A 26,529-nucleotide genomic window follows, 5' to 3' on the forward strand; every position below is an offset into this window, starting at 1 on the left:
TCCACTGTATTATTTTGTTATTGGTCAGGTTTAAGCAGTGAGTGTCAGATGTCTCTGTGTTCCTTGCTTGCTGTGTACAGACAGAGGATGAGGTGGATGCTCATCGATTTTTTGCGAAAGATCCAAGCATCTTTCTGGCCTCAAGTTTTCTGATGTGAAGATTGAAGACTCAAGAAAACTGGAACATTCCTTTCAATCAAAATTAATCATTATTTAATCAAAACCCTTCTTAAAAACAAAACCAACCAAACGAAGAGCTAGTGAATATTTAATGCCTTTCTTTTTCCAGCTTACTCATGCCTTTCATCTGCATCTTTTTAAGTGTTTCATGTTAAGTGATTTTGGAACAGCCTTTTTTAGTTTGATGTTTGTGAAGAAGGTAGCCTCCCAATGTATTCTGTATCAATGTCTTGGGAAAGGGAAAACCCTTACATATGTAACTTTTTAATAGACTGAAACATTTTGTTAATTTGGGCTAGTTTTTTTGTATCAGACCTGCGTTTTTTTTTTCAGTTTGTTGTACCCATTAAATAATTTGAGGGATCCAAACATGCTTATAACCTTTCAAAAAAGTAACTAATGAGGGAGTGTTTCCACAGGACTTTGTTAGCGAGGCTTCCTTCTGTCCCATGTTATGATTTAGGTGTTTGGACCTTTATTTTTATATCTTTTTTTCTATTTAGCCTCCAGAGCTGAATACACATGTAGATTTTGCTGCACAATAGAACATTAACATGAACTGTTGTTGAGGACCATTCCCTGTTGTAACTTCACCTTTATTGTCCTCATGATACAAGGGTTAAACTACACCAACTCTGTCCTTGGAAAGATGGGAAAAGCCTGGTGAAGAAGCAGCAGGTGGTCTCTGTGGAAGAACCATCTTCTGCTCACTGTCTGGAGGAAACAAGGCAGTCCCTCGCCAGCGGAGGGAGCCCAGCTCTGTGCCAGTGCCCATAGTGGTTGTGAGCTCGTAATCTCAGTGGAGGAGCCTCATGTTAGCTGTAACTGCCAATAATCAGGTGTCATCTGTGCTGTGTCAGGTGAGTGTGATTAAAGCCTTTCCCAGCAGTGTAAACTGTGATGTGCCTTGAGTGTATTCATCAGCTAAGCTACTGAATCAATACGGTACTGATGTATTGTTCTGTTTGTGTTTTGTTTACGCCAAGTGCAACTTGTATATTTAACTAATATTCCTTGGGAATACTTCCCTGTACAGTCTGACAGTGGGCACTGGCAACACCTCTTTATGGCAGATGATTTCTGTGTAAATTCACAGAGGAACCTCTCCTTATCAGAGGATTTGCCTGCAACAAACATGTACAGAGCATCAGAGCTGACATCTCATTGTTTTAATTCACCAGTTAGTCACCAAACTGACGTGGTGTGTTTTGAAGCACTGGCCTGATGAGACCAGGAATATGCTGGAGTTGCAGTGCTAATTTTCTGCAATGCCTGTGGGTGATTTTGATACCAGACACCAGAGAACTGGTTCTGCAGCCTCATGAAATCCTTCCTTCCACCTTCCTGCAAATCAGCCCTGTGCTGTACCTTGCTTCCTTACTGCTACTGATTCCCACATTTAAACTACTGTGTGGGTGATTTTACGATCCCCATGATGTTACGGGTGTTGGATAAATGATTTAGGTACATAGCTTTAGTAGATAAAAGGGTGGGGTTCATCTTCACCAGAAATGAGCTCTGCTTTCTGGAATTGTTGAAGTAGTGTTTTTGTTCTTTTTTTTTGGCAAACAAATCCATTTTGCCTTACACTCAAGTGACCCGTTTAACTAGCTAGTCTTTGCTTTTGCATTTTGATGTTTACTTCCATGACAGCAAAGCAGCAAAAATAGTATAAAGCCATATCATCTGACCAGTACTGGGACTGCCTGAGTTCTGTGAAGGTTAACCATCCACAACCAGGGAGGACATCATGAATGGTGTCAGTAGCAGGATGCTGCTGGAGAAGTTAGATAAGCCACCTATAAAACTGGAAGGTGAGGTAGAAGGACTGGTGAGTGGGGCACCAGCTGAAGTGGGAAATGAGCAGTCCCTTAGGGTAGGTTGCAGGTTTTGGAGCAGCTCCACCATCCTGCTTGAGCCACTGCAGATGTGTCCAGGAACAGCTCTAAGGGCTGCATCACCTGTATGAGAGGCAGCACAGAAGATGCATTGCAATTTCCCCTATTGGATGTAGCAGATAGGGTTGTCCCATGTGATGAGCCCAAGGGAGTGGGGAGAGGAAGCCAAACCTGTTTTGGAGAGGATAGGTGTGGTTTATCTCCAGCCACCTTTGTGAGCTGACAGGAGTGTCATCTCCTGAGCAATAGACCTGTTATTCTCCGTTGGCGTCTCCTTGCTTCTTCCCCCCAACTCCCACACTGATTCTCCCTTCTCCACTCTCTCTTTCGTAGTCTACTTTACCATGATAAATAAACCCAGAGAAGCTAAATTCTGTCCACATCCCTGTTACACACCCAATTGGGTGCATTGGAAAGCCTAAAACCAACTAACTGAAAATGCCAGGCGCGAGACCTTTGTTAGGCTGTGTAGCTATGGCCCTCAATGCCTTATAGCACTGGAACCATTTTCAGATGCTGTTGGCTCTGCTCTGTCAGATGAACAGTTTATGATTAAATAAACAAATCCAGTGTTTACAGAATGAGGAATAAGACCTTAATTTATGGTAAAGAATTTGCGTAGTACGTTCTGGGCGAAAGGAGCTCATGTTTCTGCCAGCTGTCTAGTTCTATTCTCTGGGTCATCTTTCCTCCAGGAGATGCCAGTAGGGGGGATAACTAAATACTACACAACTATAGAGTAGGGATACCAAAAAGATAAGTAAACATGGACCCTCAAATGAGTTGTGAAATTCAGTGTGGATCCAACTTTATTATTTTACCTGAGACACAGGCTCAAGATGTTTTTCAAGAAGCCACTTGTAGACTTCCCTAATATTTGTGTCTTATTATATTTGTCCAAAGTATGTTTAGTTTGGGGCTTATTTAATCTAGCTCTTAAGTGAGACAAGCTTAAGAAAACTGATATCTATCTATTTATGATTATTGTCTTTCCTTCTTCATAACTTCAGAATCTATTGACCAACTCAAGCCAGAGTTGCTGAAATAGTAATTCCTATAATTTTAATCTAAATAGACCTCATAGAGGACAGGGACTCTTTCAGTGTCACTGCTGAAGGGAGCATCACCACCTAGGCCTTTGTCTAGACTACAGTTTGTTTTAACCATGGAAGGCACTGCTATAAAACGAAAAGAGGTATTATGTACTGAGATTTCCTGAGGTGGATTTTGCAAGGGATGAACAAAATATGAGAAATGTTCCTCTTGGTTTTACAATGACAAGACTACTCTTGAAATCTTGTAGATATGTTATGTGATGCCACTCTGAAATTCACCGTCACCTATATGTGACTGTTTCGAATCTCAGTGCAGCGTCTTCAATCAGTAGTCACTTGGTGTAGAAGAAGCAGTCTCTCACGGATTCTGTCCGCACGATACATCTCACAATAGATTCCTGTCCCATTTATGGTGTTTTTGTAGTCAGTAAGTATGCACATACATAATGTTTGTAGTCCCAGACTGATGTGTTTTAGGTATTGATTAATTGGTTCATATGGAGTGGCATTAGAAATTGTCATAAACAGAATAAGAGTAGGTTTTTGATATGCAATGGGAATTTTTTGATGTTTATAATGCCATGTCAGGCTAAAACGAAGGTGATCAAAGGAAAGCATTGGAAATTAGAGATAACATAGGACTTTACAAAAGCAAGGTTTGGAAAATAAATCCGAATTGCAAATAATAAAGCTGATATTCTTTCTGGTCCTGCAGAAAAGATACTTTCATATTAGTGATACAATGATACCTGTCCTGAGATGCTATTCTTCTTGAGCTTGTTCACACAGAAGCACTTGTCAACTGGTTTCTGAAGAAATTTTGAATTTTTCTTCTGAAAATGAGGTTTGTTAAGTGAGACTTCTTCCCTGATACTGATTGCTAAGACAAAATCGTCTTTCAAATAGGGAATATTTGTTTCTCATCATACTATCTTTCTAATTATAGATTCTGCAATACCTGAATTCATTCTATTACCAGTGTTGCTTCATTCTTGAGCTCCACTTCTGTATGACTTTTTTTTTTTTTTTTTTTTAGGTAAAGTTCTGTATAATCTTGTCCTGGTTCCTTCCAGAAGAGCACTTTGAAAATTTTCCTGTCCCTGTTACTGAATACTACACAAATCTCACGGTGGGGGAAAAAATAAAAAAAAAGGAAAGACTAATGAAGAGGTAAATATGTTCAAATCATGAGCAGTTAAACCCAGAAAGACAAGAGCCAGATTCAACAGGAAATAATCCGGTCTGAAAATCATTTCTAGGATCTTAATGCTATGGTGCTTTGTGGATACGTGACATTGAGGAGATGATGTAAGTAACTCGTATTCAGAAATTACAAGGAAATGCTGAGAGTTCAATTCCAGTACGACTACATTTCACGCTTACGGGCTACAATTATAAATTTAAGATTTTAGTATTATATATTAATTCTGTCTCATAGTCGTGTCATAGACTTACAGAACTTAAAGACTTACAAGACTTACAGAAAAAACAGAAACTCAGAAATCAGAATTTTTAAATTTCTGATTGTTTCTGAGGCAAAGAACCTTAGCACATGATTCTAAGAAAGAAAGGTCTCCCCAGAAATCACTGCACCAATACATTTAATGTCTAGAATTACATTGTTTTTTGTCTTAGTGTAGTGCATTGAGGCTGACAGATTACCTTTTCTGAGGATTTATACTACAAAGACTTAGGACAATAATGGTTGGAGGGAAAGAGTCAGCCAGTAAGATGTTTCCAGTCCTTACTTTTTCCCAAATGCGTCCTGCCATTAGCCTGTTGATAACAAACTTGCACTCAAAGCTCTGTACAATGATACTTCATTCTCTGTACAGAGATACTTCAGGAAACAGCACAAGGGAGCCATGAATATACAAGCAAAGATGAATGCACAAGTACAGAATTACGGTGGTGGGTAAAAACTCAGACTTGACTCCTCCTCCCCAGTGTTGGAAGTAAGACATGTAAATTACTGTTCTTTTTCCCTGTAAATATGGGTAAAGTAATTGTAGCCAGGAAAAGTATGGTAAGAGGAACATGAAAGAATAATATCCTTTTTCTTTTTTTTAAAAAAAAAGGTGGTGACTTGTTTTCTAAGCTTTTTTGTTTATCTGGGATTAGCATAAAGCAGATCAGCACAAATCAATTCTGTAGTAATCTCAGGGAAAAAATCTCTCCTCATACAAACAGGAAACAAAGCACCAAAGACACAATTTGGTGGTGGCTGAATGTGTGAAGCCTTGCTTGTCGTTATGCAAGACAGGATGGGAAGTATGTAAAGGCAAACTTAAACTCAACAGTGGCCTGTTGTTCTGCTAGGGAAAGGCAAACTGAGGAAGTGTAAAAGCTGAAGTATCAGTAACTATAGAGATTATTGAAAAATACCTTTTGATTTATTATTTATTATTTATTTATATTTTTATTATTATTTATATATTTTATTTATATATTTATTTATTATTATTTTGATTTATTAAGTTAAACTAGGGACAAATAGAGGCTTGTAAAACCATTTCCAAGTGATGCTCTTCAATTCTACGGACAAAACAAGTGTTAAAAGTGTTTTTGGAAAAATATCTTCTGTGTAAATTACCCCAAGAAGTAGACTTCTTGTTTCACTCAACCCAACCGAGATTTTTACAGAGTACTTGTTGAAGGAAAAAAAAATCCGTATTTCTAAAATGACAGAAGAAATTAAGCAAGTAGACAGAATCCATATCCTGAAGTACATGAAGCCAGGTAGCCAGCTCTGATAGCCCTAGAAAACTCAGCCAACATACATGTTTTCCTGGGCCCCAAAAACCTGAAGAAAACTCCCTAAAGAGATGACTGTCAGATGGATGCAACGACAGAAATATGATCTGATTGGGAAAAAAAAAACAAAAAACAAAAAACAAAAAACACACAATATTCTTGCAGTATGGTGCCAAAAATTAGTATCAACCACTTGCACAGTGTTCCTTTACCATGCTAAAAGACTAGAACTGGAGAGGGGAATTGAGAATGCTTGCAGAAATCTGATTTAGGGAATATACGAACCCTGGCAGCAGCAGTTAGGAATTTTCATGGAATTTTCAACTATTAAGCAGTGACTGGCATCAAAGAAGCAGTGAGGCATTTCATGAGGTGCAGCCTGATATCTCATTTCATAGAGTCACAGCCAACAGCATGCAAAGTTAGCACTTAAAATTATAATTGTACTTTAAGTGTGGTCTTATGGTTACAGTAAGTATCCATACTGGTTTGAGAGAGGTAGGAGAGACAGGTAAAAGTTAAAAATCTTTCTGTACTAGTATGGAAAAGGATACGTGAAAATACATTCTTGTCAAGATTAAGATTTTCTTAGCATAAAGAGGTAGTTTTACTGGGAATTGAACAGATGTCTGTAGGGCTTGGAGTGTCGACTCTTAGCACTTCCTCACTGTGGCATGAGGGTTGTTAGCCAATGTACTAAGCTAATCAACATTCAGACCGCACTAGCATCAAGCCCTTGCCTAACCACTCGTTGCACTCGTTGGGTGCAAAAGGTACAGGCTTTGGTTTGGTAAATCCTTGTCGTGTAAGGGAGAAAAGGGCTGGCAATGGGACTGCACGTGTGGTCAGTTACCCATTACAAGCACAAAATGTGAAGATGTAATACATGGAGTATGCTCTCAACCAGTGGCTGGTGATACAGGAATGAAACAAAACCACTGGGTGACCGCAATGCCTAGCTCAGAACATTGTCTTTCCAGCAGAACAAATTGTAGAGCTGTCTCCTCCCTTTCTCCTGAAAGGTGGAGCTCTTCTGGCTGTCCTGTTTTTCTCCCTTTCCCAAATCTTTTTATATACTAAATAGGAAACACAGAAGACAACAGTTTCCACAGCAGTGAAGAAACAAAAACAAGGTAGCGGTGGCAAATATGAGTGTTGCTGCAGTGGTGAATGCATGTATAAAACAGAGTTTTTGAAGGGCCTGTGAAAGGATATTCATGATGTAAGCAGAGTACAGTGTTTGAATCTGGGATTGATAATTCAGATTGTGATTGGGGAAATGGTAAAGAAGAGTTTCCCAATAGGAGGTGTAGATGTTTAGAAAAGCCTGGCCTGACTAAAAGCAGAGGGATTCCAGGAATCCTTAAAAACTTGCCATGTGTAGCACTGGTTGATGTCAAGGAAAGAACAACTAAACCCTTGTTTTCTGGTGTCCCTCCTAATAAATCTACAGTAGTAACCTTGAGTTCAGCTATCCTTCAAAAGGGCTACAGGAAAGCACATCACGAATAATCATAGTAGCACCTCCAGGGAATGCGTGATTCCCTGTTTCCTGTAGGAGCAGGAATACCACCTAAGATTTAGCCTACTGTTGGCTTTTTCTTTATTTATTTGGATATCAAACATAAAAGACGCAAGCCTGTACGCTGGATGCAGCCTAGTAAAGCAATCTGGATAACAGAGGGGAGATGGTGTAACACATTCTTCAGGAAGTCTGTGTGAACTTCCATGTGCTTCATGATCTAGCCAGGACCAACTAGTGTTATGAATAGAGCCTTTCAATAAATGAGAGCCCTTTTCCAGGTGTTCTGGCACCTGAGACTTGAGACAGGATGTGTGAACCTTGAAGCTGTTCATGATGGAGGTGAAAGTAATAGGTTGGGACAAAATGTGGAAGGAGAGAAGTGCAAGGTGGCAAGTGCAGAAAGTGCAGAAGCAGGAAATCTAGCAATTGATGGGGAGGAAAAAAAGGGTAATGAAGCCTGAACAATGGGGAAAATGAGAAGTGAAAGCAGACAGCATTTGGAAATGACTAAATGCGCAGTAGACTACAGAGATAAGCACTGCTGCAATAATGGAGCCTTGGAGTCTGAAATATACTGGCAGAGCTGAGAGAGAACGATGGTCTAGAATAGTCAGGGTTGAAATGTATCTTCAAAGCTGGAAGAAGAACTTAGCTTTATGGGCTCCCTATTTCTATTACACTTCCTCACTCAGGACACCTCTGTCTCCCAGTCTCATTTCTGAGCAGTAGCTATGAACACACCTCTTTACGTTCCAATATCCTCATGTGTTGCCTGTCATTACTAGTGAAAAGTGAAGCTTAAGCAGGGCAATATGCACAATGCAAGTGAAGAAAGTGAAACCAAGGAATTCATTTGTTTTCCCTAAACAGTAATGAAAATGTCCTTATGATCCCAGTGCATTTACCGTAGCGTAGTAAAACCAGTATTAGCACTTAGTATATTTATTAAAGTGTTAACTTAGGCAACAGCAATCAGTAATTGCAGAGATAAATAAGAGTCTCAACCAGTCAGCAGTTGGAAATAATCCCAAGAAAACAATACATTAATTCTGCTTTCAGAATTTCCACGTTTAAATTTTCCAGTTCATTTCCAAGTTTAAATTTGGGCGTACTTCCCTATCATCCTACAGCACTCTTCTTCAAGCATTGCAGACACATTTGGCTATCAGAAGAGTCTATGTTTCTTCATTTTGTGTTTATTGCTGAACTGGGGAAACAAATGGTATCTTCAGGGGAGGGGAAAGTGAGGAAGAAAAGCAATAGAATCAAATTGTAGTCTGAACATTTATAATGCCTTTTTTTAATTAGGTTTGTAATTCAGGCAGTCTTTGAAATAAAGATGCTAAATGTAGGTATTCAAACCTGAATGACCGTGATAAATCCAACCTGTAGAGTAGATGCTTTGAGCACTCAGACTGGCTTTGGGGATTGCTTATAGTGATGGACAACCTGTCAAAGTTAGGCAGCAGGTTATGGTCACTATATCAGAGCTCATTTTCCTGCCGGAGACTTAGTGAGGTTTCCTTAGCTGTGCATTGGTTGTTCCACAAGTGAATGTTGGCTACTTCTTGCCCTGGTCCCTGATTTCCTTCTTTAGAGAGTTGGGTGCTGTGTTGCAGACTGGAGGTCAGAGTGCAAGCCAAATACTAGGCCACATAGACAAGGAGCCCCTGACCTTGATCCTCAAGTTACTGGGACAAGATGCAGCATTCAGCCTGCTTACCTCTCAGTCCTTCAGGCACTGCGCTGTTCCCAGGTTGTCCCCTGGCTCAGGGACACTGAGAAGCCAGTAAAGCATCTGCAAAAGTCCCTCACACCTCTCTTTTGGTCCCCACTTGGGAAAGGAACCTCTCAAGTGTCTGTCGGAGGTGGAGTTTGCTCCAGTGGGGGTCTCATTCAGTCAGGCCCCAGGTGGTGCTTTAAAGCTTGTCACCCTGCTTGCACTTCCCATTTTGATCGTCTGCATCCCCAGAGCCCTAGAGGAAGGCACACCCACCCTCCAGCATCCTTCTTCTGCGAAGTTATACTATTCAGGTTAAATATTAGCCAGTAATGGCTCAAATGAGACTTGCAATCACCACTTCAGTATAATTACTGGAGGGAGCTCCCGAGGGAGGAGACATCAGCCACGCAGCTCCTCCTGGGCCCCTGAGAGGCAGCAGAGGAGCACATGTTGAGCCTGCGGCTGTGCACTCTGCTCCCTTCGCCTTCCTCCTTCTCCTGCTGCGAGCACAGGGCTGTGGCAGTGGTGGGTCGGGGATTTCAGGCTCACAGTTACGGTAGGGTTGTGCTCGTCCACTGGAGTCCTTGGAAACAGCAAACATCAGAGGTGTGCAGCTGCCAAAGCCACAGCTCTGTACCCCATCACTGAGCCTGCTTTGCCCAGCTCTCTGGTCTGGTTGCCCTGAATCACCGAAGATGCCCAATAATGTACCGTTTCTTGAAAACTTGCTCGCCAAAGATCGCCAGCTGCTGCAGCCGGACTGCTCTCAGCAGAAGGCAGCCCAGTAAACCCCTCGCTGCTGACCTTTGATTCAAGTGCCAATATTTAGCAAGCAAATATTTAAAGGCATGCCATTAAGCAGGAAGGCACGGCTTTTACATGGGAACCTCCAGCGAGGGGTGCAGCTGAGACAGACCCGAACAGCCTTCCTCCCCTCCTCTTCCTCTCTGGCAGAGCATCCAGCCATGGCCACCAGCAGTGGCCGTGCGATGGGGCCACCCCATCACCAGTTCAGCTGCCCACAGCTACTGGTGTGACCGGGGCATGTGCTGGCCTCAGTTAACCAGCCCTGACCACGGACCCACATACTGAGGAGTGTTCAAAAAAATTAATTAGTCTCAGTCAGGTGCAGCAACAGGCTGCACCTAGAGGATATTTTTCCCTCTGGAGTGGCCCAGAATTAGCTCTGTTGGTCAGTTTATAATTAGATGCTTGCACCTAACTGTATTTTTTTTTTCTGTTAGATGTTTCTAGTTTTGTCTCTTCTTTTTAAAATGTGAAAAATAATCAGTCTTAAAATAATATATATATATATATATATATATATACAGACACGCACACACCCTGAAAAGAATGATCTATAAAAAGAGAAAATCCCTGCCAGGTGGACACCACAGCAGAAAGCCCAAGCCGCAGGCGGCGCAGTGGCCGGCTTCCCTTTTCCGAAGCTACTCAGAGGTTAACCAGGGTCTGTGAGCAAACAGCTTAGAGAAAGAGCCCAGCTTAGCGCCCAGGGCTGTCCCAGGAGGCAATGGCAAGCAAACAGGGGCAGCCCGCGCCCTCTCCAGCCCAGCAAGGAGCCCTTTGGGCAGGGCTGCGACTGAGGGAGGTTGCAGGAGGGGGGTGTTTGGCTTTACAGGCACATGCACGCAGATGTATATATATAAAAACCCTGCAGACGGAGCCCGGGAGGGTTGGCAAACACACCCACACCTTGGTTCGCCGGGCAGCGCTCTGGGCGTCCCGACAGCCAAACACCAGCGTCGGGGAGCGTGCGGGTAGCGGGGAGGTCGCCCATGGGCTCGCTGCTGCTGCTGCTGCTGCTGCAGGCAGGTGAGTGCCGCGGCCGTGCCCCATCCCTCTGCCCCTGCAGCCCCCCTGCCCCAGGCAGCTTCTCCTCTTGCTGGCAGATTTACCTGAGTTATCCGTATCTTTTGGCTGAGTATAAAGTATTGCTTGTCTTTCTTTTTTTCTTTCTTTCTTTTATTTCTTTTTTTTTTTTTTTTTTCAGCTTTATAGCGCAGGGCAGTGTAAGCAACCGCGTGCCTGCTTCATTTCCACGGTGGTTTACAGAGCCAGTGCCGTATAAACACAGGTCTTTTTGTTTTTTAAAATAGTTTTCTGCTACAAAGTTGTTGGAGTTTGTGTTTCTTTCCAGAGCTATCTTCTTTTTATACTAATGACCATGAAGTGAGCCGATTTCACTTCATATAAAATTCAAAAAGAAGAAAAAAAAATCCTTTTTAAAAAGCCATAAATGTCTGCTGACATAAAGCCCCTACACAGAGCAGCAACATGACTCTAAATCAGACAGGTCTGAGGTTCCTCCTGCAGTACAGATTTAAAATTAACCCCGAAACCTTGCCTTAATCTTCAGCCTGTGTCCACGGGCAATGGCAAGTTTAAGCTGTCAGATCCAGCCCCGCTCACCTCCCTGCAGGTATGTTCTCTGCCGAGGCGCCCGTAATGACCAGCCATGCTCACGGGGGATGTGGCCAAGTTCAGGCTGCTGGTGAGCCTCGGACTCTTTCAAGGCTTTCACAGCCACGTTGGCTCCGCTGCCCAGCACATTAAAACCAGTTGCAACTCTTGGTCCAGTTATTAGCCGTGCGCCTGGGTAGCGAGGTGTACTTGATGGGCTGACCCCGAGCTGCGGCAGCGCGCTGTCGGCTCAAACCCCAGCTGGCTCTCAAAGAATGAAACAGAAACATCAGATGCTGCATGGATGCCTGAATTATTCCAAGCTCTCGCAGAGCACACAGCCTTAAGTGTTTCTTTTGGATGCAATTCCCCCTGGGTCCTTTTCTCCGCTTTCATGAGTAGCTCTGCGCTGTAATTACAGTCCCTTGATCCTCAGAGATGGCCCTGAAAGAAGAGCGGCCTTTCTTTTTCTGGGTGAGGCACCGAGATTTTACACCAGCCTCGGCTGTGCTCAGCCAGCAGCCAGACTGGAGGTCCTGTCTAAGAGAAAACCAGCAAAAAATAAAAAATAAACCAAGCGTCTTGTCAGGAGGCTTGAACGTCGACAAAGACGGTTTTGTTTCCATTGGAACGTTTACAGCCTGCTTCAGTCTGCAGACCTCAAAATTATTATTTTTTGCCCCAAATCCAGGGCATTTGACCTGTTCCAGTGGCGTTACCTGCGATGTCCCTGGGGCTCCCGAGAGCCAAGCCTGCTGCTAACTCCAGAGCGCCCACTGTTTGGACAAGGGAAATAGGTCGCCTCTTCATTTTCTGAATAACACGGGTCTGATGTGCTTTTACCAGGAAATCTGAACACTCGAGTAGTGTTTGGGTGAGCAGATCTGTTACTTTTTCAGGAATGTGCACTTAATCCCCGAGGAGCGCCCTGAGAAGCATAAGGAGGCTGTGTGAAAACCCAAGGCGAGGAGCGCAAGGCTCTGCTCCCTTCGGAGCAGAGGGGAAAAGGATTGGGGAAAGAGCTGTGGGATGGGCTGCGGCCCCACATTGAGCAGAGAGGAAGCCATTGTCTGGCTTGTTGTTAATGGGGACAGACACAGGTTACCTTCAGCGGGGTTTTGGATCAAGCCCAGGGCACGGGCTGGAGTGCAAGAGGGGAGAGGCCCAAGCGGGGGGATTAGCTGGCTGGGGTTTGAAGGGAAAGCAAGTTTTAATAACAGTATTGCATCCCCAGGTGGTTTAGGGGGTTAATTAGCCCACATATGTGCAGGGCTTTGCAGAGGTCTGGAGTGCTGAAATACCAGGGGCTGTTCAGCAGGGCAAGGGCTCCCTGCTATGGCTTCTCCTTTATCCCGGGACGAGTGCTCACCCATCAGGGCACTCAGGTGAGCAGGGCAGCCGGAGTCGTGCAAAGCACCCAGTTCTTCACGGTGAGCGCAGGCAGTAATTGCTAACCACCCTGCGCTGCCACCGGTAACGCGATAAGCATCAGAGGCCGTGCTGTGAACTTCAAAGCTGTTTGAGTATTAGGGGCAGGGTACCCTCACTTTCTGCAACTGTTGCTGGAACTGAGACTCTGTGGTTTCTTTAAAAAAAAAAAAAAATTAAAAATCTTTCAAATTAACATCTGAAATCACCATAACATGGTTTGAAAGACCTGTAGCTCAAAGAACTCCAGAGCAGTTTACGTGGCTGTCTGTACACAGACACAGAACTCCTTTTGTTGTTTTATTATTATTATTTTTATTTTTTTATTCAAATTCATGCAGCCAACATACTGTTATAACTTAAATGGAGCGTAGTAACAAGTGGATGTAAATGATGGCATGGCATACCTTACGGGCCTGGGGTCTTGCAGCTATTCTTGTATGTAAATTTACAGCACTGTCAGCTCTTTGTGACCTGGAGAACAGGTTAAAAACTCCTGGATCGTAGGGAAGACTTGGATAACACAAGACATGTTGGCCAACAGAGAAACTTCACCCTTTTCTGCAGATTCCAGGTCTGTGTGCAGGTCCAACCCAGGACACCACGGCTCATCCAGTGAGTTTTCCCAGCTTGGGAACACCGCTCAACAACTAGTCAAGACCCAAAATTTCCCTGTGAGGATTTTAAGATCAGCATCCGGCGTGTTTAATCCTTGTGTGATTCCTTGTCCTGTCTTTGCAGTTTGGAAAGGCGCTCTGGGAAAATCCCATTCGCTGCACACCCGAGGAATCATTGAACTGGCAGGAGCTATCACCTGTGGCACGGGGCGGTCTCCCTTGGCTTATATTGGCTATGGATGCTACTGCGGACTGGGAGGACAAGGCTGGCCCAAAGATAAAACAGACTGGTAAGAAGAACCTCAGCTCTGTGTCCAAAAGCAACAGATCTCCTCGCTCTTCTCTGCCTGTACTCCTGTGCCTCCAAGGACTTGTTACAGAGGGAGTTAATGTCAACAGCACTGGGCAGAGGAGGAGTGAGGAGCCATGTACCACCTGGTGTACGAATGAGGGTTCAGACGCCTCCTGGATGAGAACTTTGCTCCTGGGAGCTGGCCCCACGGGGTGGAGGGCAAAGGAGGAACCAGGATGAGAGTTCCTGAACTAGCTGAGTCTTTATGCACAGAGAGGGCAGTGATCAAGATTGTTTGGATGGTTGTTTCACCTGGTCCTGAAATGACAGTGATGGGAACTTTGCTGGTTACCTTCTGGAGGAATCCAGATTTTTGTGAAGGGTGGTCAAACCTGTCGCCTTCATCACCTGTTAGTTTGCACTAAATCAAGCAAGAACAATGGCATAGAGCAGGGTGGTATTTCCCCTTTTCTTTTTTAGTGGGGGATACACTGTGCTTTGTATTTCCAAGGCTAAAAACAATGAGCCTGTAAGGTGTTCTTGTACTTTGCAGCCAGCGTACATGTAAATCTTTAGCATGATGGACTCTGGGGTGCTCTGAGCCCTTGATTTGCAATCTTGTCTGGTTTAAAACCTCAAAGGCAGAGCACACAGCTCTATCTGCTTTTATTTGCCATCAGCAAACCAGGTGTTACCCATACAAAAGTGCTGCTTATTGCAGGAGGGAAGACAGTGTAGCTCACTGGGAAGGAAGCTGGCTGAGTTTTCCAGTGTACCCAGCTCTTGGAGATGTTACATATTTCTACCAAATCAAACTCTGAATAGGGAAGTGGCAGGACAGAAGAAGGAGGAGAAAAAAAAAAAAGAGGAGGTGAGGGGGAGAGAAAAGATGCCAAGTCTAAAGGCCAGCTCCTCTGTGAGTATAAAGCAGCAAGTAGCCATTTAAGGAAGTAGAGCTCTTTTCATTAGTGCAGTGGGAATTTCCCTGCCAAAAACCCTCTCTTCATATCCCTGGTTTATATGTGCATGGCACCTATGAAACAGTGGATATGGGACTTACAAATAATGAACGGCCGGCCACAAAGTGTCATAGGTCTCAGGTCTAGAGATTTCTTTTCATTCTTGGTTATATCTCTTGATCTGCTTGTAACCATCTCAAACTATGCCTATAAACCTGTTTATTATTTCCGTTATCCCTTTACCAACTCTTAAAATCAAGGCTTTAACATAAAATATGACTTCATTAATTTGGAGTACTTCATTAGCTGAAGGCCTGAGTGGAGTCACCTAGAAACTGTTCACCACAGATGTTCAGTGACTCCAAATTTAGGTGACTGTGGGAGATGAAAATGCTCAGAGCTCCTGAAAAACAAAGTAAAATCTGGTCTGGTATTCATCAGTGTGAGTTTCTGCTGCTGTTTGATTTCTGTGGGATGTGGATTTTGTCCTAATGGCAGAAAATGGGGACTCTGCAACTGGAAATGACTCAAAATACCAGATAGTGTGTAAAAAGGAATCTCAATAATTTAAGTACATTCATTACTGTTGCTTAGCTGAAATGTTTGGTTGCGAAAACAAGAAAAATATATATTTTGTTTTAGTTAGGTTCTTAGTTAAGAAGAGTTGGCAATGACACACTAGATTTAGCCCTAAAAGTTTCTAATTTATGTTCACTTCTGATACCTGTTAGTGCAAACTGCTGCAAAAATCGGCGTGGCTGGGTATCCCATGCCAGTTAGGGACCATGTTATTTTCCGTATTTACCATTCTGAAAAAGAGAGATGTGGAGTGGCAAAGCTACAGGCTTTGAGTGACAAATACTGGTGGAAATGACTCACCCCTTGACACTTCTTTTGTTAGGGTCTCAGTAAAAAAATGAGGAGTGATTTTTCTTGTGAGTAATTCAGTCAATCTGTCTAGACAGGGCTAGAGTGTTTCTAAGCACCTCTCTTTCATGGTGGAAAAAAAAAAAAAAAAAAAAAAGTGTGTCAAGTAGGTAATCCTTTTATGAGGTTTATTCCACACACTGACTTTGATGTGGTGTTGCCAGTAATTACCTTTTCCCTTTTGTTCCACTCTTACAGTCCCTTCACTTCAAGACATAATGGCATCTCTCCTCCCTAAAGTCAATAGGTTTGTTTCTCCTTCCCGGTTCTGTTCCCTGGATTTTTGCACCACAACTGAAAGGAGAGCTGCTATAATGCCTGCATTTCCCTGGACTTGTAGTTGTATTTTTATTTATTTATTTATTTTATCATCCTGGAAATGTTGCCCCCATACTTCTGCCTGGGATTTCCAGAAGGAAGCATGGGCACCCACGTTTAAGTGAAGCAAAACCATCGAAAACCCAAGCAAAGGCATTTAGGCAATGGTCGGCAAGCACTGAGCAGCGTTTTGTAAAGCAGGACGTAAAGGTGCTCAGCATCTCCCTTGAGACACCAACACCATGAAAGTCAGGGTGCAAATGTGTCTCATCAAAGTCTTGGCAAAACCATGCAGAAGACTAAGATATTTCTTCAGCTACCGGTTTAAAGCAAAGCACAGGGGTGGCTGTGCTGTTAACAAGACAAACACAATGTGACAAATTCTTACCTTAGCAGCATTTGCTCACTGTGGGGTCGGGCCAGCCAAAGCTGTCTGTAGCCATTAGGGCTGTCCCCTCACACAGGCGTGACGGATGGGTTGCTTACTAATACGGCTGAGTTTGTTTTTCATACTTGTTGACCAATGCTCTGCCATGCTGTTGATTGGCACTGTTTGTGCTGGTCTGGCAAAGCATTAGCAGGTTTTTAAGAGCTTTAACACCACATTTTGACCCAGGTGCAGAAAAGGGCTTTTCCAGACAGGAAGGGCCATCTGAAGGTGGCAATAGGATGGTAGGTTTCCTCGCTCTTCATTCCTTGGCAGGTCTTTCAGAGCATCTGAAAGATGCTTGTAAAATATGAGCTAAAGCCTTCTTTCTCTGTGTTGGTGTCAGCCACATGTTACCCTGCTGCAGTTATGGGTATCAGGAGGAAAACATAAGTGGAAGGAGAACTGTGCCCCAAATCCTGTGGTCCTGCAGAGTTTATGCAATCCCCCTGACTTCACAAAGCCAGCTAAGGAGCACCTTAAAGAGCTATCACACCTCTTCCGTGCACATTTGGTCATCTTTGCCTGATTTGCAGACGTCTTTCACCTCTTCCAAGATCTGTTCCCACAGATCTCTCTCTCCTCACAGGAAAACTTTTAGATATGTATATCCCATGGGGTTTATTCCCATTCTTAAGTCCCTTTGAGGAGGTGGTGTGGAGGTAGATACTTGTCTGCTACTGTTAACTTCCATTTCACAGTGTTGTGAGTAGTCTGGTTGTAATCATCTCACTGGTTTCATCTTTCCAGGCTGAGAAGAAGAATGGTGTTTGGTTTGCAGACTCATCTGTGGGATGAAATTGCTACTTTAACTACTAAATCTGTCAGTCAGTAGGGAAAGCACACCAGTCTAAATTCAGGATGTGTATAAGCACAGGGCTTACACAAAAGCTAAATTTCATCTGGCTGGCCTGATTCCCATGTCTCTTTTACATGATTTACCTGATCTAGTTGCAGTGATTTTATTAGGATTTGTATCAGTGGTGGATTTTGGTTTTTGCACTTCAGATCTTTTTCTTCTTGGCTTCACTTCATGCAGCCCACTGTCCCTCATATCCGTAATCCGGTTTCTAAAAGGGCAAGAATGGCTCTGCAGTAGACAGTGATGAAGTCTGTGATGTTCCTGAGTTCTCGGGTAAAGAGTTGACAGATCTCAGTGGGTCCCTGGAGAAGCCCCACTACCTGCACAGGGGATTTTCATCCTTCTTGCAGCATTGTTCTGTTTTTCCAGAGGGATAGATGATGGTGGGTCCCAGGGTACATCACAGAGCTTTTTATTGGCTTTTCAGGTGCGTTGGCCTCAGGCCTTGCAGATGACAAACAAGGTCTTCAGTTAGAACTCGTCAACATCTTGAAGAGGTGCACATTTCAGACTTAAGTACTTCTCTAAAAGCCTTCTGCTTCTCTTTTCCCCCTGAGGCCAACCTGCTTCAGCACTTCCCAATTACCAGAACAGTTCCTCCATGGTGTCCCTTGCAGGGACAGCTTCTGGAAGCACAGGAGATCACTCCACCCGAGCTCCAGCCTCTGACCTCTCACTCTTGCTCTAACAACCTTTGTTATCTACCATAGGACCTCCTGAAGTGCTAAATCATTTATTTTAATGATTTTAATCAGTCCTTTTTTATTTTTATTTTAATCAGTCTATTTTAATTCACTGAACTACCAGAATAAAATTTAAGTGGGGTGAAGTTTTCCTATATGCCCTGAAGTATTCAATAGTGGGAATTATCTCTCTCAGTGTAGTCTGTAGTGCAGATATCAACAGCTGGGCTAGTCACCTAGGCATGTAAAGTCTCAATCCCACCTTTGAGGGTCTGAATCCCACCTTGCAGGCTGATGGTTCTGTAGCCAGCTGCTCATTGATGCCAAGGAAGGGAAAAACCATCCTGACTCCGGATTATGAGTTGGGTCCAAGCCCAAATTGGTGAGCCATGGTCACACACCTCATCGTAATGCTTGCAGTGAGCGGGATTACCATGTCCTGGGTATTGACCACACCTGCCTTTCTGGGGACAAAACCACAGGGCAAGAAGAAGCATCATGGTCTTCGGAGCAAATACGGCATTAGCAAGCTCCTGAGCTTTCACAGAGATGCCAGGACACTCTGCTCATTATCAATTTACTGATAGAGCTGTCATTAGCAGTGCATGAGTGGAACATCCCTGTGGCACGTGGAAACCCCCCCAAGCAAAACCTTGCAGGGTGCCTGAGCCCAGACTCTGCCTTTTCTTCTCCCTAAGGTGCTGCCACAGGCACGACTGCTGCTACGACATGGCGGAGAAACAGGGCTGCAGCCCCAAGGTGCAGAGCTACCAGTGGGAGTGCGAGGAGAAGGCCGTGCAGTGCGGTAAGGAGGCTGTCACCCGCATCAGGTTCGGTTCCCTCCCTCCTCCAGGGGAGCACAGGCTGACAAAAGCTCTGCGTGCCTCGGAGGTGGGTCTGTGCACACTGAGCTGCTTTTAAAACTGCTTTGGGTATCCTTCATTCTCCTCTGAGCTCTCTTCCCATTCCTGGACAGGTAAGGTAGGGCGCCAGCCTTGTGTGGGTCCCCAGCCTGAAGCCCTCAGGTTCCATCAGGATTTTGAAGCTTGCAGATTTGAGCGCTCTCGAGTGCTGCAGGCACATACAGCGTGTGTAGGCTCTGCTCAGCTCTGCAGCTGGTACCCAGTCAGGAAGGTCTTGAATTGCACAGTCACAGCCCGTCAGTGGCTCACACCAGTTTGTTTTGACATCCACCAGATGACTCCAGTCTCAGAATTTGTCACTTCTATTTCGAAGTCTTCCAAAAGTCCCTGATGGTAAAATCTATTGTGGAGCTCTTTGGAAGTTTGAAAAGAAATGTGAGAGTAAAACCTGTCCCCATACCATCAAAGCTATTGCTTGAAGATTAAATGATTATTTATACTTTGCTAGAAGATCATATCCTTGTAGTGCAATCCTCAACCTCTCCAGCAGCTGAAAACCTGCCAGCAGATACAGGATGTGGCACAACATATCCACAGTAGCTCCTGTCCAAGTGCCAAAACAACCTATTAAATAGAGAGTGCTGGCTGAGGAATATTTTGCTGAAGTCATAACTGCTCTCCCTCTCATTTATCCATATTTCCATTGCTGTCCGATATTTTCTGCTAGCTGTTTCGATATGTGACTCTTTCTTGTTGCTGCGAAGGAACAATCCCAGCTGCAGATGTAAGACTTAAAGAGTCCATGAGATCTGCAATGTTTGCCCCATAAAAATGCACAGGGCTGCGCTTGTTCCAACCTGGCTAACAAGTGTTTATTAAACAAATGCCATTAATTCCTTAGCTGATGTCCAGGCAGGGCCTCAGAAGCATCCAGCAACTGTTCTCCATGAGTCTTCAGCAAGCTTCACTTCCTCTTACATCCACCACAGGGAAGAACAACAGAAACGTGCCCTGAAGACAAATTTCCTAGGCTGCAGCACAGCAGGTTTTACTGAGATGGGAAGGTGTAATGTCTGATTGCATTCAAACTCAAGGAATAGAGAGATTTCAAGGCATGTTTGCTGGGCTTAGAGGATAGATGTCCAGAGAAATTACAAGCAAAGCTGCTTTCACTGTCCATGCTATGCAAGAGGAAATCATATGCCTGCGGCCTGGCACTATGTCATAAACACAGGTATTTTCAGGGAAATGAAACAGAAACTCATTTTACCTGGGACCTCTCACATCTTTTGCTACTGCTATGCAGTTTTGTTTGTATAACGGAAGAAAAATGTGGCAAAACTGCAAGTTTCAGTCCAGATATGCCATCACATGTAGGTGAATTCCGTTCAGCAAATATCCGGAATATAGGAAAGGCTGTAAGCTGCTGGGGCTGGTCAAAACAAGTCTTTGTGCTCTCCCAGGACTGGCTGCCAAGCCAGGCTCCTGTCCTGATGTTAGGCTGAGAGTGGTTGGCATGGCACAGGGAGAACTCAGGGAGCAGAGGGCAGGGAGAAAAGCTGAATGGTAGCTAAGCAAAAAATGGACTTATTGCTGAGTCCTCGTGAAGGGGGCCCTTAAAACGTTACTGGTAGATCGGTGATTCTCTTCAGAATAGCTCGAGACATTTGGGCTCTTCTTATTTATCAGATATAGGATTGGTCCAGCAAAGTCCAGTTAAATGTGGAAAGATTTGTATGCATGGCAGCTGGTTTTGGATCAAAGCCTGTGTGCGCTGACATGAAATAATGCTTTAAACTTTGCCTAGCGCAGGGTTTGGAGGGAGATAGAAAATCCACAGGAGCAGTGTCATATAAACAAGGCACTGTGCTTTTAAGTAATATTAGCCTAACAGCTGAATTTAAGCTACCTCGAGGTGGGATGGGCTTCATTAACCCCAAATGAGTCATTTGTGATGGAGCCACCTGAGCTGGCTGCCTTGATGGTCTCAGTGGTCCTCACCCAGTCACGCAGTTGTATGGCTGTGGGATGTGTAGCTCCGTGTGTGGGGTTTCGATCAGGCTCTGCAGCCCATGACTCACAAAAATCAGGTAGCTGACCCTGCTGCTGAGTTCCTCAGCTCCTCTGCTGTGATCAGAGAGGTGAGAGCAACTCACGGGGCATGACAGAAGGGTGCCCAGCAGGTGCTGCCATAGCCTCGGGTTTCCAAATGTCCAGCCCTCTCCTGAGAGTGGTCCCCGTGGGAGACTCTTCCATTCAAACAGCATTTTTCTTTTGAAATTGGTCCGATCTGAAGAGGGAGGAGTAAAAGCTGGCTTAAGAAAAAGGGAGGATTTTTAGCTCAGGCTAAGCAAAAATAATTTTCTTTTTTAGCTTTGGCTGAAGAACTAAAAACCCATTGTTCACACAGCTTTGGAAGCAGGGAGTGCTCTGTGCCAGGCACATCTTATAGGCATTGCTGCTTTACATTTAGCTGCTACTTTCTGACGCCCCTGGCCACAGTCAAAGTCAGACTCACTGACAGAGAGGGGATGGGGTGGATCAGATCCGCACACAACACAACACGTTGGTCCTGCTCTCCTCCTGCTCACGCAGATGGGGATTTTCTGTGCAGCAGCTGAGTAGCCTCTTCTGCCTCCTCCCGCAGCCTGTGTTCCCCAAGAACCACTTTGTTAGGGACTTGCTCACTCTTCAAAGTGTTTCTCCCCTTGGTCCAGCTCAGCATCCCTCATTTTCTGTTCACATTTTCTTTTGCAGATAAAGTGACAGACCGATGTGAAAAAATGGTGTGCCAGTGTGACCAAGAGGCAGCCAAGTGCTGGGGAGAGGCCCCTTACAACCCGCACTTCATCCTCTGGCCAAACTTTCTGTGTGGACAGACTCATCCCACCTGCCACTTCAGCTACGGTGGGGGAAAATAGTCTTGTTAGGAGCTTTCTTCTAATCTGAAGGCACTGGAATAAAAATTGTACCTCTTTTCCCTGAGCTAACAATGGTGTGAGAGAATTTCTGGCAGGTAAGGGTTTATGGGGAAGAAAGACAGGGCAAAATGCGTGCCTCTTCCAAATACTGAAGGAAGGATAAAATCCTGCTCTGTTCACTTCTGTGCGAAAGGTAAGGACCCCTGTGACACTCCAAGCAGATCTGCGCTGAAACTGAGGGTTGTCAGCAGTGTAGCTAGAGCACATTGCCAGTCACCAAATGGCTTTTCTGTCCTTTCACACAGCCTGACCTTCAGCTCCCACACAACTGCACATAATCTGGAAAATATGTAGAGACTTCTGCTGGACTTTTTTTTTTGTGTGTGTGTGTCTGTTGTATTAAAAACAGAACAAAAAAACAATCAAACAAACAAAAATCTCTGAGAAAAGAGATTCTGAAGACCTGAATCATGCACGTTGAAGTACAGTGACCCCCTGTATTTTCCTGGGGCTGTAGGAGGAGCAGGAGCACCGATCGCAACGGGAGGAAGCCTCCTTATGCCTTACTTGCACTGGGAGGAGTTCTGCTGGCCGAGCTGCTTGCTCCTGAAAGGAAGAGCAGAGCTCTTACCCCAGGCAGGGCTCCAACCCTTCTTGCAGACAGTGTGTGTGTATTTCTCATCCATCTACCTCGTGTTCTTGCCTCACAATGCTGGGAATGCTCCTGGGGAGCATTCAAAGGTACGCAGAGTTGCACTGGGACGTTACTGGTGCAAGACCAGCAAATATTTCTGACTTCAGCCTGTAGGCACACCCAGCCGAGGCAGAAGAGCACGTTCCTTGCCTGCCACACACGTTTCAAACCCTGATGTGCTGCTCTCCTGTACCGGTGTTGGCACAGTCCCCTGCCACTGACCGCCTGGGGATCAATTACTGTCACATCAAGAGACCAGGGCAGTGGAGAACATTACTCATGACAAGCAAACTTTACAAATCTCTCCTTTTTCTTCAAGCTATTTGAGGCTTAGATAGAAGCACTGTATTTTGTTCCGGAAGAGTAAAACCAAACCCCATTTTTTTCAGGCAGGGGTAGCATTCAAGTGGGCCTTCTTTGCCCCTTCGTTGCAGGATAGTAGGCTGGAGCAAGCCCTTGGGACAAGACCCTCTATACTGAGAGGGGGACGTTCCCAGGCAGATGGGAACACTGGAACATTCTGGGCAAATGCATGGCGCTTCCCTCAGGCAGGTGTTTGTGGCTGGCGGCCTTCCTTCTGTCCACTTTGAAGCACTTCTGGCAGACTTGGAGCATCTCCAAATGAGATGTAATGGCAGGGAAAGACCCAAGGTACCTCATCAGAGCCTAGATTCAGAGAGATGTGGCCAGACCAAGTGGGCCCTCAGCAGGTGACAGCACAAATTCCTTTTTGAATGGTTGTTTTGCTCCTCGCTGCAGGAGGATGTTGAATATGCCACTGCAGCTGTCAAAGCTGCAGGAAGAAGAAACATACTAGAAAAAGAAAAAATGCCAAAGGCAACATGTATGGATGCAAAAACGTTTATTACATCTAGAGCTTCCTTTTTGGCTTACAAGTTGTTCCACATTTGGCCTTTGCATCTTCCAGTGATTCCTGTAGTACTGCAGGTCAAGCTACGTTGCAAGAAGGAAAAAATAGAGCAAGTGAGCGATACAACGTTAGTACAGCACAAAAAACTCTCCCCAGGCTATCTAGCAAGGTGAGAGGTTGTAAACTCTGTTCGCTCAGAGGGTTTGCAAAGGGATTATGCTGTGTATATGATTATGCAGCAAGGCTGGGAGGGTAAGAGGGAGCGGGCTCTGTCCCTGTCCCTGTCCCCGCAAAGCTGGCCATCAGGTGGCGGCAGCGCTCCAGTGAAGAGCAAACAGCTCCTCTTGCTTGTTTGATTTCACAGAATCAGGGGATGGGTTGGGTTGGAAGTTTAGGCTGGGTAAGATTTTTGAGTTCCGGAGAAGAGAGAAAGAAAACGAGCTTTTCAAAAGAGTCCCATCTAGCAAAGCTTCCAGTCAGCTGCGCTCATCCTGAAATGCAGGCTGCATCTTGGGCTGCACCAAAGGGGAACTAAACTTGTGGCCAGCCTTTGGTGTCAGCTTACTGTTACTAGAACAGCTGCCAGAGCTAGGAAAAAAAAAAAAAAAAAGAGGCAGCTGCATTTTTGGATACATCAGCCTCACCCTGGCTCATTTCTTTGTGTGATGAAAATGTCTGTTTTACCCTATCTGAGCAGCTGATCTAATAAAAGATATTACTGGGCTTTACAAACCACATTTCGTGTGTGTACTTGGTCCATTACAGGCTTTCTGTATGCAAGTATGACAAGACTACTGATACAAGTGTGTAGTCAATGGGAGAAAGAACCATCCTTCAGAATAAACCCCAAAGAACACAAGCAGATCCAGGAGGACTTGGTTAAAAGGAGAAGGAGTGTCTCACAGAACAACTCTTTGCTGAAGGTGGCAATTAAAGAAGATACTATTTTATTTATAGGCAACTCATTGGGCCCATACATGAAGGTCTTTCCAACATAAACAAGGAACTATGTGAAAAAGAAATGGAATAGAGGACCAGCCCTTGCAGAGTTTCATCCACACTTCATACTTCCAGACACCTGCTTTGACCAAAGGTAAGTAACTGGCTAATTCCTACTTAATTTTGAAAAAAAAAAAAAAAAAAAAAAGGAAACGGGTGACCAGGGTCATCTTCCTATCAGGTAATGCCAGGTTTTGTTCTGTGCTCCATACCTTGGTGAGAGCCTTGCTTCATGCAGAGGGCACACCTCCTTAGCTGCGGGGTTAGAACAATTATCAGAATCACCAAGCCTCCGATACCCGCCGCCACAACTCCGATGATCGTCCCAATGGATTCTTCGATACCGAACAGGCCTGGGGGAGAAGAAAAGGCAGAGAGAGCAGCATAAGATATCTTTCAGGCATGTGTATGCAATGAGGTTATCACATTTGCTGCAGTGTCTGTAGGGAAGCTACTTGCCATGAGGGTGATTATAACGATGTCTTGTCTGTCATGAAGTCATTGGCTTCCACAAGGGAATGTATTGCACGATGGAGCCATTTTTTTCATTCCTTTGCATGAAGCTGCTATGCTTTCTGGGGATTTAGGGACAAAATAGCCTCATCTCCCTATCAGTCTCCCTTAACAACCTGGCGCTGTTACGGAGCAGCACCCAAAGGTGGGCAGAGCTCCACTGAAGCCCTTTCTTTGACTTGTTGCTCTTTGGGGTTGTTGCATGGTCGAGATGGGATGATCCCATTTTCTTTGAGATAAGAGCACGTTGGCCTCCTGGCTGCATTATTTATTGATGATTCAGGAAGAACCTTTGGTTAGGTGGGGACACTAGACCCACCTAGTTATGGGATGCATCATGGAGAGCACCTGCCCTGTAGAACAGTCTTCCAAAGGAGGAACCTCTCTGTAGAGAGTGACCTGGGCGGGCAGAGGCATAAGACTGATCTGAACAGATTTTATGTGACTGCCCCGTGGTAGGCATTCTGCCATGTGACTCATCCAGAAAGGATAATAAAAGAATACTTTAAAAGCCTTCCAGTTTCATCTACAATTACAGTACGATCAGGCATTCATTACATATCTCTAAGGGGTTGCATTTAAGCTTCGCTAGAAGATCTGTATGCTGTTGCTACTCTGTTGGCTACAAGATAAATCCTGAAATCTTATCTCAGTTTTAATCAGCCCTTAATCACAACGAGTTTAACCCAGGACACCTACCACTGAACTGCACTGAGGCAATTCACTGAGGAAAGGAAGAAAAGGTCTGTATCTTCTGTACATCAGCAACTGTTCTGCTCCCCCATTTACTTTCTCTTTTTCTCTTAACGTAGGTGCTTAAGACAGCCCCACCAATACCTTCAGCTCCATGCTCAGTCATCGTTCACAACCAGAAGTCAAACCCATTGCACAGGGGCTGAGGAATTCATAGACAGATTTCCAAACATGTGGTCACTTGTTCACAGGAGAAGCTGCTACCTTGCCGAATAAATGGACATGTAGTCACTCACCAGTCAACGAGCTGTAGCTCATATGTAAAAATCCAACCTGATCTTCCCACATGCTGGGATGTGTCCTGTAGTTGAAATTGATTTGGGGGGCTGCTCGTTCATCAAAAAGGCAATGAAGGTGCTGCAGAACCATTACTTACCTCACGTCAAAACATACATCATCTGCTTCGTGTAATGGACAAGTCAACGCTGTCATCTAATTTCTCCTTTTAATTTTAGATAAGTTTTTGGACAGTCTGGATTTGTGGCACACTTCATTTCTTTGTGAGTTATATTTCTCGTGTTCTCTCGTCCCTTTAATTCAGGCACAGCACAGAAATGATGTATTTCATCTTCTCAGGAACACAGAAAGGCAATTATATCGGCCAGGGAGCAGACACTGCACGAGTAACACGCACTACTGAGACTATGAGATCAAGCCAGTGGGAGACCTCATAAGATACATGGCCAAGTCCTTGCAGGGGCATGATTTTCTTGCCTTGTCAGAGCCATGGTTTAAATTGAGTAGTTGTATAAAAATTAGAAAGGGAAGGATTCAGGCTCAAAAGGGCAAAGGCCTAGTGAAACTCAGTGAGTGAGAAGCTTTGATAATGAGCAGCACTTGCATGAT

General features: G+C 44.5%; 1 protein-coding gene across 1 annotated transcript; it reads left to right on the forward strand.

Annotated features, from left to right (window-relative positions):
- Positions 1-5,010: 5,010 nt before the first annotated feature.
- On the forward strand, positions 5,011-21,853 carry LOC311206473 (phospholipase A2-like; the record flags this gene model as incomplete). The annotated part of the gene is made up of 5 exons (XM_084281809.1): positions 5,011-5,088; positions 10,814-10,968; positions 13,726-13,891; positions 18,768-18,874; positions 21,690-21,853. The coding sequence occupies exons 1-5, from the start codon at positions 5,021-5,023 to the stop codon at positions 21,851-21,853; spliced, it is 660 nt and encodes a 219-aa protein (XP_084137935.1). The 5' UTR covers positions 5,011-5,020.
- Between the last annotated feature and the right edge of the window lie 4,676 nt (positions 21,854-26,529).

Source organism: Netta rufina (assembly GCF_964035555.1).
Source record: "Netta rufina genome assembly, chromosome: 1".
Taxonomy (NCBI): domain Eukaryota; kingdom Metazoa; phylum Chordata; class Aves; order Anseriformes; family Anatidae; genus Netta; species Netta rufina.